At 35.1% G+C, this 13,905-nt stretch overlaps 2 protein-coding genes across 5 annotated transcripts; both read left to right on the top strand.

Moving 5' to 3' along the window:
• The first annotated feature begins 590 nt into the window (after positions 1-590).
• On the top strand, positions 591-4,125 carry LOC104097536 (G2/mitotic-specific cyclin-2-like). Of its 4 annotated transcripts, none has more exons than XM_009604106.4 (12): positions 591-845; positions 974-1,035; positions 1,389-1,509; positions 1,605-1,661; positions 1,744-1,816; positions 1,887-2,042; positions 2,117-2,245; positions 2,735-2,824; positions 2,915-3,136; positions 3,270-3,368; positions 3,475-3,653; positions 3,757-4,125. In XM_009604106.4, exons 2-12 carry the CDS (start codon positions 981-983, stop codon positions 3,899-3,901), a joined length of 1,326 nt encoding a protein of 441 aa, XP_009602401.1. In that variant the 5' UTR covers positions 591-845; positions 974-980; the 3' UTR covers positions 3,902-4,125. The 4 variants fall into 4 exon arrangements, with proteins under 4 accessions (XP_009602401.1, XP_009602403.1, XP_070048182.1 ...); XM_009604108.4 differs by having other exon boundaries at positions 592-845; positions 1,768-1,816; XM_070192081.1 differs by having other exon boundaries at positions 592-845; positions 1,744-1,810.
• An 894-nt stretch (positions 4,126-5,019) lies between these two features.
• On the top strand, positions 5,020-11,875 carry LOC104097537 (O-fucosyltransferase 16-like). The gene is made up of 10 exons (XM_009604110.4): positions 5,020-5,616; positions 5,811-5,861; positions 5,961-6,051; positions 6,402-6,478; positions 7,741-7,829; positions 7,972-8,155; positions 9,074-9,255; positions 9,770-9,872; positions 10,332-10,663; positions 10,749-11,875. Exons 1-10 carry the CDS (start codon positions 5,437-5,439, stop codon positions 11,239-11,241), a joined length of 1,782 nt encoding a protein of 593 aa, XP_009602405.1. The 5' UTR covers positions 5,020-5,436; the 3' UTR covers positions 11,242-11,875.
• The last annotated feature ends 2,030 nt before the right edge of the window (positions 11,876-13,905 follow it).

The raw sequence follows: 13,905 nt of genomic DNA, 5'->3' as shown, positions 1-13,905 counted from the left end.
ACAAAACTTCAAAAATAACCCAAAATTATATTCATGTCCAAACACAACTCTAGTTTTCAAATATCATTTTCAATTGAAAAAATATTTCACTTTTTTCGAAATTTTACAATTCTTATGTCCAAACGCCCGCTAAATATTGAGCTTCTCTTTGATACACTGTTCATATCGTCGTATACTTTAGATAATTATCTAGTTATGATCACATTCATTGGCTAGGTTTCTAACTTCAGATCACGTTTTCATAATAACCAATGCCCTTTATAAAAAAAAAAGAGCAAGCACTCCCTAATCTTCAAAAGTTAAAAAGAAACTAAAATGAGAGAAAAGATAATTTTTTGCCTAAAGAAGAGTGAAATCACTGTAGTAATATGTCTACAAGCGTTGGCTGTTCGAGAGATCTCGAGAGAGAAATTTTTAAATGGAAAAAAAAAAAAAAGAAACCAAGCCAGCGCATCAAAAAATGCCTTTAATAAGAATTTTGAATGAGGAATCAAGGGTAACCGTTAAGTCCAAGCTGGGAAAATACACGACCTTTCATGCTATAATAAATCTACTAGCCGTTATTTTCAAAATATTAAAACAAAAATAGAAGGCCGCCCTTTGCAGACATAATTTCCCATCTGATTCTATATCTTCAAATGACTCAGAGAAGTAACCCCAAAAATAATCTGTAAAGAAAAAAAGAAAGAGAGAGACTTTTTTTCCAAGATTTATTTTTCACTCCATTGAATTATTTCATGGGGTTTTGTTAATAGTCTCTCTCTCTTTTCTTGGAACATTAGGGTTATTTTCACCAAAGATTGGATCTTTTTGAGAATCAGTGTAAAGGGTCTTTGATTTTGCAGGTTGGTGTTTTGGGTTTATGATCTGGATCTTTTCCTTAGCTTGATTCTTGATTGACCCTTTAAATTTTGACCTTTTAAAAAAAATAATATTTGGGGGTTTTAATGTGGTTTGTTCAATCTTCAATTAGGTTCAAGATGGTAGGATCAGACGAGAATTGCCAAGGTGTTATCATGGCTTCAAATGTTCAAGGTAAAATTTTTGAATTTTGATTAGTCGAAATAATATATAGCCGATTTCATCTGATTTGTCGATTGAGGTCTTAGTTGATTGATTGATTGCATAGTTAAAATCATGAGTAGTGAATGTACGTATCCTTTCTTGATTATTATCAATCCAAATTTATGGAATGGAAAATCTATGGTTTTGAATAGTTAGAATCATATATAGTCGATTTAATCTGGTTTTTGATTGAGGTCTAGTTGATTGATTGATTGTATAGTTAAAATCATTATTAGTTTAATGTGTGTATATATATATATCCTAGCTTGATTATTTTATGAATCCAAATTTATGAAATGGGAAAACTATGGTTTTGTTATTAGGGGCTGGAGGAGGAAAAGTGACAATGGGGCATAATAGAAGGGCTCTAAGTACAATAAATGGGAATATAGTTGAAGCTCCAGCATACCCTTGCAAAGTACACAAGAGAAATGGCATCACTGAGTAAGAACTGATTAAACTCTTTAATATTTTGAGTTCCAAGATGTCTGTTTTCTCTCAATTTCATTAACCATTTTGACCTTTCCAATTCTTTCTAGCAAGAGCGCGAATGGTGTTAAGAATCCTCCCATTCCAATTCATCGACCGGTAACGAGGTCTGACATTATTAATTCTCTTGGTTGAGATAGTTCTTACTGTTAAGTACTTTATCATTTGGTCTGGTTTCTTTTTTAATAGTATGGGGGATTCTTGCTGCTTCAGGAAATTTGCTGCACAAATGGCTACCAAGCTGCAGCAACCAACGGTTGAGTTACAGTTTTCAACAAGTGTCATCTTAGGTTATATTATAGTGGAGATGTTAATGGTGTTATCTTTCACAGGTAACAAAGCAGCCAGTCCAAACAGCAACTGATAGAAATGAATCAGAAGACCGCATCATTATTGATGTAGAAGATTACAAGGCCACAAGTGACTATGATCCTGTGCCAATGTTTGTGCAACATACAGAAGCAATGATGGAGGAAATTGATAGGATGGTAATTAATTCGATCCGTATATTTTAGTCTTGGATGATCTCTGGTGTCGCAATTTATTCTATATTCTTATGTAGGACGCAGAGACGGAGATGGAAGATGTAGAGGAGACACTAATTGTGGACATAGACAGTGCTGATAAAAAGAACCCACTTGCAGTTGTGGAGTACATTGATGACATGCATGCTTACTACAAGAAGACCGAGGTCAGCAATTATTTACACGCCCCCTGCACCTTTCATAGGAGCTTAATGGATTTATTTAATTTGTATGGATATGGACTTTTTATCTAAGTTATAATATAGGTTCTCCATCTGATCTACCGTCATTCAGATTATTGATTCTCAGATTATTACAAAAAAATGGGATTAAGATTAGGCTTTAAATCAAAACCTGACTGAACCAGTTAACCATGTGAAATGAAATGACGATCATGAGATGTGGCTAAATTTTGCACTTGAGTGAACTATGCTAAGCCTTGAGTGGTCCTACTTAAGTTAACCTTCTACTTGAGAATGTTCTTTTTTTTTGCTTTTTTACCCTAATGTATTTTGTCAAGTATCTCCTTTTTAAAAAAAAAGAACATTTGATAAAATTTGTATCTCCTTTAAGCATCACTGAATGAGATAAAAGTTGTATAATTTCTAGCTTTTTGTTTGATGGAGTCACCTTTATGAATTCGTATTTCGTTTCAGAGTTCTAGCTGTGCCCCTCCAAATTACATGGAACAACAATTTGATATTAATGAGAGGATGAGAGCTATTCTCATTGACTGGCTGATTGAGGTATATAAACAATGACCCATAGCCTCTCTGAATTCCATGAAGTAACACAATGATTCTCCGGCCTCACTAATTGCCCTATCAAATATGTAGGTACATTACAAGTTTGATCTGATGGAAGAGACTTTGTATTTGACCGTAAATCTTATCGATAGATTCTTGGCAGTCCAACAAGTGATTAGGAAAAAACTCCAGCTTGTTGGGGTAACAGCTATGCTTCTAGCCTGCAAGTATGAAGAAGTTTCAGTTCCTGTCGTTGAGGATCTTATTTTGATCTCTGATAAGGCTTACACCAGAAAAGAAGTGCTTGAGATGGTACGTTACAGAACAAAATTTAATGCTTTACCTTAATTTATGTTTCTGCCGCTCCAATTCAAGTAAAACTTAATGATGTCTTGCTAATGTTTTTCTAGCGTGCCTTATGACTTTGATTGAATGCTTTCTGCAGGAGAAGTTGATGATCAATACCTTACAGTTCAACCTATCAGTGCCTACAACATATGTGTTTATGATGCGATTTCTTAAAGCTGCTCAGTCTGATAAGAAGGTTAGTCAGAAATTTGATTAAATGAACTTATGCAGGACTAGAAAATTGCTTAAATAATGAAAAAAATTTCTGAATCATGACTTAATACTGACATTTCTTGGATCAGGTGGAGCTCCTGTCTTTCTTTATGACTGAACTATGCCTCGTTGAGTATGAAATGCTTAGGTTCCCACCTTCAATGCTAGCTGCTGCGGCAATATTTACTGCCCAATGTGCTCTAAGTGCGCCTAACGAGTTGAGTAAAACTTGTGAGAAGTATAGCCACTACACTCAAGATCAGCTTTTGTAAGTATCTACCATTCTTTGTTTGCAAAGATGAATTGTTTTTATTGAATAGACAGAGAGAGCCCTCTGAGTGTTGTGGTCCGTTTTCTTTTCTATATAACAGGGAGTGCTCAAGACTGATGGTTTCTTTCCATCAGAAGGCTGCAATTGGGAAGCTTACTGGTGTATACAGAAAGTATAGCATCTCTAAATATGGATTTGTTGCAAAATGCCCACCTGCTTCTTTTCTTTTAGAGGCATGCTTTTAGCACATGATGTTACTTGCAACTGCTGACGGAATGTTTTTGGAGTGGAGAGCAACTGAGCAACATAAGTTGCCTCTGGCAAGTCGGATTAGATTTTAGTTTCAGTGGATAATGAAATCTGTTTTTGTTGCTACTATACCAAGATCCCAAGTACTTTTACAAATTGTTGCTACTATTTTGTGAATCTAAAAGCTGTTTAGATCCTTATCTCTGATATATTTACCTCATCTTGTGTCTACACTTTTGGCAAATTCTTTTGTTTGCATATTAATCACTGATGTGAAACCATGGTTCAGAAGAAAACAGCCTTTGCTCTTTTAATTCAATCAAGTTTTCGTTCAATTCCCTCGTGCACGCTGTTTTCTTGACATCGGCTCGTAGCTCTAAAAGTTTGATATGGACATCCGGAAGGCACCGCGTAACAGTCAGTTACTTCATCACAGCTCCATCTGTTAGTCTGCATCAACAAACATTTACTTGTGCAAATTGTAATTTAATATGCAAAGAGATCTTGAATTTATTATAACAAAATGACTTCAAGTGGAAAACAATAGCTGATGAGCTTTCATAATTTATTCACAGATCCAATCTACAAATTAAAATTCAACAGTTCTCTTCTATTTTATTATTAGGTCTCTCTAATTTGAATTTGGATATCAAAAAAACTTCCCAAAACAAGTTAGAGTTGTTGTAATAGTCGAGTTCCTCCGCTTTTAACCATGAGCTCGAGACATTGAAGAATTACCGTGAGAAGGGCTTAAAAACTTACTCGCACAGAATATTTATACGAAACCAATAAAAATATGATATTGTGGTTGCATATGCACTTCTATCACATAACCATGATTATTTAATGTAGCATTTTTACTTTATTAAATCAATTAACCATGTTAAATTTAATTGATTTAAACATTCAGTGCGAGTAAGAATAGAAGAAAAAACCTCTAGGCGATTAATTATCGCAGTTCTTATTATTTTGCTTTTCTGACCAATGAAATAGATCTTTTATGTTTTTCAGTTAAATCTTGTCCACAATTATATTTTTTATTTTATTTTATGGAAAGTTAAATTATGGCTTTTTTTAATGAAAGAAACAAGATTCTATATCTCAAATGGCGAAGGTCATTATTTCAACCCCAAGTGTACCTTCTCAAGTAACGAACAATTCAAAGATCTAAATCAGAAACACAATCCTCTCTTTTTCATTTTCTTTTCGCTTTTTCCTGTTTCTTTTGCTGTGTTTTGCCATTTTCAATTGTCTATAAACGGTGTTATATAAATAATTCATCAGTCCAAAAGCTAAAAAACAGACAATATCAGTGTTTCCTACGATGCAATCCTTGTCGTTAATCGTTATGGGCTAAAACCCCAACAAAAAAAATCCTCTCCTCAAAGAAGAAAGAATAACAAATCTGTATTCCCTATAATACCCCTACCCCCCCTACCACCCTACCCCTAAACCCTCTCCTCTTGCTCCGCTAACGGGGCCATTGCAGGAAGAGGAGTCAACTCAAAGCTTCTATCACAACCGCCGCCGTATGGCGATCCCACGGCGGCGCCACCAGCATCACAGCCGTGCGCGGCGGTTTCTAATCCCCGTCATTTACGCTGCTTCCACCTTTCTCCTCGTCCTATTCCTCTTCATCTTAATCCTCGCGCCGTCTCCTAATGATGATAATCACCTCCGCCACCCCCGTCGTTATGCTGATCTTTCCTTGGTACATTATCAAATCATGCTCACGATCAAATGCTATTTATTTATCTAATTAATAGCTGCATATTAATTTTATAATGTTAAATGTCAAATTATGTAGCTGATTCCTACTAGTTTTGGATTGAGGCTTAGTTAGTTGATTGATTCAAATAAGATAAAGTACGGCCAGTATTAATTTAATGAGATTGGAGTTTGTAGGGAGGCAAAGGTAGTGGTAATGAGATTGCAGTTTCTCCATTTCGTGTTAAGGTTAGGATTTAATCCCAATTTTATTGTGTTTATTTGTAAAGTTTTTATTTGATTGGATCTAAGGTTTCTAAATGTTGTTTATTGGTTGTTGAGATCTAGATCAGTGGAGGAGTTAATAATCGTGATCTCTGGAGTTCGAGAAATTCGAAGTTCTTCTATGGATGCAGTAATGCCAGCAGTAAATTTGCAAGTTCGTAACTTTTGTTTGTTTATAGCTTTCATTTTCTGGAAAAAAGTAATCAGCCTGTTATAGTATGTTTACGTAGCAATAAAGGAATGAATTCAAGTTTTTATGCACTTATAGTATAAAAAGTATTTGAACAATTATGTCAGTTAAAAAGTTATCGCAGGTAACTCAATTTAATGGCATATTGATAACTTAGAATAAGCGGTCCTGTTATAATAGGTTGAAATACACTGATGGTGTAAAAGCTTCAATGCACTGTGTGTGTATGTAACTTAAATCTAAAGGAATTATTGTATGAAGTTAATTTTGATAATCGAAATCTCATTATGTGTTTGTACTATTTCAAATTGCAGAAGCCCAAGCCATCACACGTCAAAATCGATACTTGTTGATTGTGACCAGTGGAGGTCTTAACCAACAAAGAACTGGGGTAAGAAAATGATTCCGGACTGGCTTTTCGAATTGAATATGATTGCTGCTTTATTTTGTTGACTAACAAGGAATGAAATTTTGATCAAAGAACTCTTTTTTTTTTTTTTTGTTGTTGTTTTTGTTCCAGCATTAGTTTGATTGAGATAATTGTTACAGTGGTTGTCATGTTTCATAGTGCAGTTCAAATGAACTTAGTCTTTGTTTTTACATAGTTAATGTACATGCAAGCTTAAATAAAGGAATAATATTTCGTTATCTTCGCGATTGTAAAACTAGCCAATTCATGATGAATATCATCTAATGAATGCCTTGGAGTGCTTTTGGAGACGCCCGCTACATCAGAACCTGGGTTGAAACATCGGCATCCCTAATTGTCTTAAAAGAACAAATTACTGAGTATTGGAATAAAGAGGCCCAAATGAAGGTGGAGGTATAGAAGATTTATGTAGCCAACCAAACTAGTTAAGTATTGAGGCTTAGTTGTTGGTATTGTTTTCAGCACATGCAACTCAGCGACAATTTAAGGCATTGCATTTCACAGTGAACGATGCCCATGTATTATGAGGTGCTCTATACCAGTAGGTGGAGAAGCTTTGTGCAGCTGATGGGACACAATATCTAATGATTTCTCAAGTTTTGCTGAATTACGTATGCAATTTTCAACTTTCTGTCATATCATTATTGTTGTAAATGTTTACTTTTTGCAAGATATCCTTGATTTATAAAACCGACTGCAATTAATATTGGATTAAGGCGTAGTTTATTGATTGATTGATCATTGATTCTTTACACCTCAAGATGCACCTAATTTGATGTGACAGAGAAGTGATGATTATGAATTACTGGTACAATTTTCATATACCATGATAGCAAATATGTCTGTACAATCATGATTTGGAATCTGATAAGTGAGCTATAGGTATTTGCACTTTTATGTTAAATTGGCTACAGAAGATACACTTATGATTTACCAGTTCATGCTAACTATGGGTTGTCAAATACTCTCTAAATTATCTGTATTCATGCCTTATGAGTCTAAGGTTCGAGATACTTATAAATTGAGCAATCGGTCCCTCTCTATGTAACATGATTATGATAACTCACTGAACAGTGACACACATCTATGCCTTTTCTAATATATGGCCCTTTGAATTAGCACTCTTTTCTATTACCACCTGTGTACTTTAGCTTTCTGCTGGAACCAAACTACAAAATGTGAAAAGTGTGGAACCTTCAATAGTTAAACCATCTTTATGGCAGATAACTGATGCCGTTGTTGCTGCTCGCATTTTAAATGCTACTCTTGTTGTTCCAAAATTGGACAAGACATCTTTTTGGAAAGATTCTAGGTGAGTATTAGAAGAAAGATTCAGTATTTTCTTGCATATCGGTTTCTCTAACCATCACTGACCTTACTGTATATGTATATTTAATATGCTAATGATCCTGCATATAACTTTGAACGTGAAATGCTCTACTTTTCTCTTGCAGTGACTTCTCTGACATATTTGATGTTGATTGGTTTATAAAACATCTAACAACAGATGTTTCAATTTTAAAAGACCTTCCGCTTAGAAGAGGGCAGATATGGACGCCATATAGAATGCGTGTTCCTAGAAAGTGCAGTGAGAAATGCTATATAAATCGTGTACTGCCTGTACTCATGAAAAAACATGTGAGTTTTCAAATCACTTATATTTCTTAGTAATTTGTGGATGAATAAAAACACATCTGAGAAGCGCACTTTTGTTAATTCTCTAGCGTACTTTGAGTCATTGCTTGTTCCTTTTTTGGAGTATTTACATTCAATCTCAGCAGTCTGGCTATTTTGGAGTATTTACATTCAATCTCAGTAGTCTGGCTATGAAACCCTTAAGATTTTGAAAATCTGCGCATCCTTTTCTGTTGTTGTAACTGAATTTCTAAAACTTACTGGACTAAGGAGTTGAGGCACTAGATACTTGTGTACTGCTTGAAACTTCTTGCAAAGTTTAAGTTTTTACTGATACTTTGCGAAAGTGATCACTGATTCACATGAAAGTAAATTTGTTAAAACTTTTGATGAATCATGAATTAGCTTGATTATGAGTAGTATAGCTCATTGAAGCTCATAACTTAAGAGAAGGATTGCTATGTTATGTTATGTCCAAGTTTAATAATTTGTACAGCTGGTAACTGGTTGGGATGCTAAGAGGGGTTTTTACCCACTGGATGCATGAGGAAAGCTTTCCATCAAACATCTTTTAGGTATCCAAATTTTGTTATAACTTTTTAGGTGGGAGGTCGAGGAAATTGTTGTTGCTATGTTCAGTCAAGTTTATCAGTCTTAGATGGTTGAATATTGTTTGTCAAGAGAACTAGGCCCCAAGGCTTCAATAACTCTAATACGTTTATTTAAGGGTCTTAACCCAAAAGAATTACAATTGCCTGTACAGTCAGTAGGAAAACCAATCCTCAATTGCAAAAATTAGAAATTATCTAGCTTAGTATTGGTTGCAGAGTACAGGGGATTGTTCTTTTCTCTATGCTGTCTATTAGTGTTGTTTATTGTTGATATCTCAGACCTGTATAAGCAGTTTGCTTTTTGTTACAGGCTGTACAGATCAGCAAGTTTGACTATCGACTTGCAAATAAGCTGGATACAGATTTGCAAAAGCTTAGATGCAGAGTTAATTATCATGCCCTGAAGTTTTCTGACCCTATACTCGAAATGGGTGAGAAATTGGTCCAGCGAATGAGGCGGAGTAGTAAGCATTATATTGCCCTTCACCTAAGGTTAGTCATATGATCCGTCATGATTTTATGATTTTCTGTTTGTCTTTTCATGTTGTCCTCCATTTCCTTATGGCTACCACTAGTTATCTCCTTCAAGTGTAGAATTGATATAACATCCTGAGCATTACTCATAGTGTGTTGTATTTCATGTGTTTCTCATAGTGCTATGCTATTTGTAGCTATCACCCTTCAGCAAGCTAAAGAGTTTGCCTAATAATAATCAATGTTCGCAGATGCTCCTTGGCTGAAATGAATTTATGTTTGGATTGTAACTTATGATGATTTTGTAGGAAGAATTTGGTCCTTGAACAATTTTTCTATCACGTATGAGATGACTGGCTAAGAATTACCATGATGACAAGCTGTATGTCATTTTTTATGAGAAGCTTATTGTTTGCCTGATGTATTCTCTTTTTTTGGTGACACAATAAATTTGGATGATGGGAGGAAATGATTTGCTGCAGTTTGGGAATTCTAGAGTTGGAAAAGTTTTCTTATAGTGTATTGTTAACAGGTTTGAACCTGATATGCTTGCATTCTCGGGATGCTATTATGGTGGAGGGGATAAGGAGAGGACAGAACTGGGAAAGATACGGCGGAGGTGGAAAACTTTACATGTGAGACCCAAGAGTATTCAGCTTTTTGGTCATTTTCTCATATTGAATCATCATGACATGTACTTTACAGATTTGATTGTTTGTTCCACTTATGCGTTGAAGTTTTCTGTATTTATTCAGTTTTTTGATTTTGTATAAAACAAGGTGAATGATCTATCAAAAAGAGAATCAGAGTAACACTAGATAATCTGGGAAATAAACTGGATTATTGTCATCCTTGTGAGGCCTAGATCTCTCTCTCTCTCTCTCTCTCTCTCTCTTGTGTGTGTGTGTGTGTGTGAGCTTCAGAGAAGCAGTAAAGAAATGTGAATACACACACACAAACCAAAAGAGAGACAGAATTGCTTTATGAGGATGTTTTTGGGTTAATGGATGCAATTTGCCCTTCTTCCACACTATTATGATAGACTACTCAAAAGACTGAAGTGTGTGTAAAACTCTTTTTTGATACATGTGCAGAACAGCAATCCGGATAGGGCAAGGAGGCAAGGAAGATGCCCTCTTACTCCTGAAGAAGTGGGCTTGATGCTAAGAGCACTTGGATATGGCAAAGATGTTCATATTTATGTGGCATCTGGTGAAGTATATGGAGGTGAAGAGACATTGGCTCCATTAAAGGCCATGTTTCCAAACTTCTATTCCAAGGACACTATTGCCAGCAAGGAAGAGTTGGAACCATTTTCTGCATTTTCTTCTAGAATGGCTGCTCTTGACTTCATAGTTTGTGATGAAAGTGATGTATTTGTCACCAATAACAATGGAAACATGGCAAAAATTTTAGCAGGACGAAGGTATGCTGATTCCCTTTCTGGTATTTCAACTTATTTTCAAATTATATTTAGAATCTGGCTAATATATCATCTCTTTTGGATGCAGGAGATATTTCGGTCATAAACCTACCATTCGCCCAAACGCTAAGAAACTATATCGTGTGTTCCTAAACAGAAATAACATGACATGGGAGGAATTTGCATCTAAAGTTCATACATTTCAAAGAGGATTCCTGGGGGAGCCCAAGGAGGTGAGGCCAGGGAGGGGTGAGTTTCATGAAAATCCATCAGCGTGCATATGTGCGGATTCTGAGGCTGAATCAAAAATGGACTGGGGTCGTAAAAGAATTGGTAAAGGCAATGTAGCTAAGAAGAAAGACAATAATGATGCAAAGAAAGATGTTGAGGCAGTTCACGACGAAAATGTAGACTATGAGCCTGAAATGTCTGATCCCGAGTATGAAGATGATGTGGATAGCCCTCCAGGCGAAGTTTCACTTAGTAGATCCCAAGTTGAAGCTTTGTCCAATGAAACAAGTACTGACTATGACCCTTTCACGTCTGAGGAGACTGAGTTAGATGAGTTGCTTTCAGATTGAGAAAGGATCAAAGATTGCTGTTCAAGACGTTTTGCTTGTATATAAGACACCCTGCTATAATAAAGTCCTTTGGGCATTAACCTATCTTCGACGTGTTCAATTTTGAATGCCTTTTTGGTCTGAACAAATTCTGTGGCTGAAGCCTTGATGACACAGTAATGCAGATGGACTTTATTTGAAATATTCTGTTTAAGAGTTAAAGGATATTGATGAGCTTATTCACGGCCAGGAGCTTGAAATTGTAGTAGCTTTGGAGGCCTAAGACTGATGATGCTTAAACTCGTGAAGAAACTCCAGCCACCGAGATGGAGCTCCCACACAACATTTTTACCGGCATAGTGTTCAAAGTTGTACTTCAAACAGAGTCTGTATACATAGACGAGAATGTTAATTGCTAATTGACTTACTAATTCAGTTGCATAAAGATTTGTTGCGAGCGTAGGAGAGAGATATGGAGAGAGGGAGAGAGAGAGAGAGTTAAAATATAACCATCTTTTAATTGTTCTTCGATAAAAAGGAACAGTAGTGAGTTTATCTTTCTTTGATCCACAGGTTTGAGTTTGAGTTCTGTTTAGTCTTACTTATGTACTTATCACTTTCATTGGCGTATGGATGATGATCATGACTCTAGTCACATACATTTCTTAAAAATTCTAATTTCCAAAGTTAAAGTGAGGTCTTAGTATAAAATATAGATGTAAATTGGCTTTGTTTTTAAATCACTGACAATGAGATTTTTAGATCTCTTACGTGTAAAATACATATCTCTTACGTGTAAAAGTAAATCTCTCATGTGTAAAAAAAATGGGGTAGGGTCATAAAACTAAAAACAAGTTCGTAAAGAGCCACAAAATCAAATATTATCATTTTTAATTTTGTCTAATCTTGTATGCTCGCACATTCATCAACCCAAGCTTTTTCAGAAACCTAAAATGGAAATCAACCCAAAACCAAACTCGAAAGTCGAAACTAACTGGATTAGTTTTGAAACCCGATATCACTCTAATTGTTTTGGATTTGAGTTTGATAATATTTTTGAATCCAAACGCAAAAGAAATACAGCTCGGAGGTACACGAAAAGTTTCTGGATCCGAAGGCAACAACCTAGAGAGACAAGTGTGTGAGACTGTGTTAAAATGTTCAAACATCAAAGCATGACGTTCTTGGTAAATAGTTATTTTTTATATTTATATCAAAATCAATAAATATAACATATCGTCTTTTATACATATATTAATATTAATATTAATAATAGTAGTTAGTAAGTGTTATATATTCGGACTTTAATTTTTACCCAGAGTCTTTTACCAGACCTGATTAGCGGCGTAAGGCTGAATGGCTGATATGGTTGGTTCCGAGAAGTTTGTAAGGGCCAATTCTTAGATTTGGCAATGCCAAGTCGGCAACCATATGATTTTGTGCGAGTGTATCGCCACCTCCACGATTTAGACTTAAATCTAGGCTTGTGGGGTTTGAAAATTTGTTCGCCCCTTAACTCTGCCGAATGTTTTGCAAACGAATCATTTTGACCTTATCCAGACACATACGACATACCATATTTGATTTGATTATCTACTACTTGTAGTTCAAAAGTGTGTTGTTTTGTGAAAACTTTTTATTCTTTGTCCTCTTTTTATATGTACATACATGTGGGCTGTGGCCTTGCTTTCACCATGAAAAATGTGTCAGCAGTCATGTGCGGGTTTGGGGTTTCATCGTCAGCATGTTTCTTTTGCCACATCATGGCAACACTTTGTTGTTGTGGATTCGAACTAATGTACTATTGACCTCACAAGTCGGCAACTTACACCAGACAAACGGCAACAGCTATGTAGTAGCGAAAACAAAATTTTTACTAAGAAAATAAAAAATATTAAATACGCTAAAAATTAAAAGAATTCAATATCTATATATGTACATGAGTGTGATTTCTTCGGCCCTTCTTCCCACTTAGCTCCATCCCTGTAGCTACATCAAGAACGAAATCGCTCTTTCTTCCTACATATTATTTGCTTTTATTCTCATTTAGTTGTTCTGTTTAATAAAATAATTATTCCTAAATATATATATTTTTTAAAAATTAAGAATGAATTATACTTTTTTTAGATTTATCCTTAGCATTAATTGATCTAGAATTAAGAGGCAGATAAATAAAGTTCACTTCTTTATTGAATAGATTAATATGATCAAAACTTAAAAATTAATAAGAAATAAAGTAGTCAAATTACTCTTTTTATTAGTAATATTTTCTTAAAGGGATATAAAAACTTACTCTGACAACTAAATAGGAACAAAGGGAGTATATTTGTGACAAGTTTCATTTTAAAGAATCTAATTCAATCTCATTATTTTCCTATTTCTTGCTACAGAAATGAATAATTTTTGTGAGTAGCTCCTAGTGGCACTAAAATGGAGGTTGACTATTGTTATAATTCAGAATAATACGCCTATGACATTCAATTGAGATTAATTAAAAGATTTGCCATTTGGAAGTACTTCGAGAAAAGGGGCCCACGCTGATTCCCTCAAGTGACACGTGACAAATCTAATGTGGCAAAATGGAAACAAAGCCAAAGCCTATGGACCCACTCTTGGCCTCGTGTTTCCGAATATATATTATATAAATTAAATTAAATACAGTACTTCTTTTAGCAGCAATCCATA

Source organism: Nicotiana tomentosiformis, chromosome 12 (assembly GCF_000390325.3).
Source record: "Nicotiana tomentosiformis chromosome 12, ASM39032v3, whole genome shotgun sequence".
Taxonomy (NCBI): Eukaryota; Viridiplantae; Streptophyta; class Magnoliopsida; order Solanales; family Solanaceae; genus Nicotiana; species Nicotiana tomentosiformis.
The sequence above is the reverse complement of the archived record's forward strand: the minus strand, read 5'-3'. Positions and strand labels throughout refer to the sequence as shown.